Below are 642 nucleotides of genomic sequence, written 5' to 3' on the forward strand. Positions count from 1 at the left end.
GGGGGGGGGGGGGTGGAGTTGAGGGATGCCCTGGGGCCTTCGCCCCCCTCAGCCCTATCTGGTCCAGAGGCAGTCGTCCTCGAAGGATTCCACTTCCTTGGGGCCCAGCTCCCGAGAGGGAATGGGCCACCCTGGGACCTTGAGGTGGGTGGAAGGGCCAGGCTTTACTGGGCCTGCCCTAGAGTTGGGGAGGTCTCTATTCATGACCATGCTTCCTGGCAGGGGCGGGAAGCAGGAGACGCCCTGACTTCGCTTGTGGGCTGTGCAGCCTGAACTCCTTTGGGGATCATGCTGTCCTGGTCTTCAAAGAGGAGACAGCTTGAGAACACACCCTAGACTCCTAGGCCTGGGTTTCTGGGGGCTCCGAAGGCCCGGAATCTCCCTTACCCAGCAGCTTTCTAGGGGCCGGGCCCTGGCAGTGCTGGGGCAGCCTCAGCTCACCTGGACCTGGTCACAGGGCACCTCGAAGCTGAAGGCCTCGTTGTAGTAGGGGTTCAGAGTGTTCTTCTTGATGGTCGTTTTCTTTTTCCTCATCTTCTTACCACCCTGCAGCAGGTGGACCTTGACGTATGGATCTGGGGAGAGGGGAGGGTGTCTTACCACAGTCCCCACATTCTCGGGCAGGGCAACTGCCGAGATCCC

The 642-nt window shown here is 61.1% G+C and overlaps 1 protein-coding gene across 2 annotated transcripts in view; it reads right to left on the reverse strand.

Moving 5' to 3' along the window:
• Positions 1-642, reverse strand: part of SYT5 (synaptotagmin V) — a 4,830-nt gene that overhangs the window by 704 nt on the left and 3,484 nt on the right. For both annotated transcript variants that reach the window (XM_004694295.2, XM_004694294.2), the window contains exon 7: positions 442-575. In XM_004694295.2, coding sequence (XP_004694352.1) covers positions 442-575 — 134 coding nt within the window. The remainder of the gene's footprint in view (positions 1-441; positions 576-642) is intronic.

The sequence above is a fragment of the Condylura cristata genome, unplaced genomic scaffold, assembly GCF_000260355.1.
Source record: "Condylura cristata isolate star-nosed mole 26May11 unplaced genomic scaffold, ConCri1.0 scaffold00041, whole genome shotgun sequence".
Lineage (NCBI taxonomy): Eukaryota > Metazoa > Chordata > Mammalia > Eulipotyphla > Talpidae > Condylura > Condylura cristata.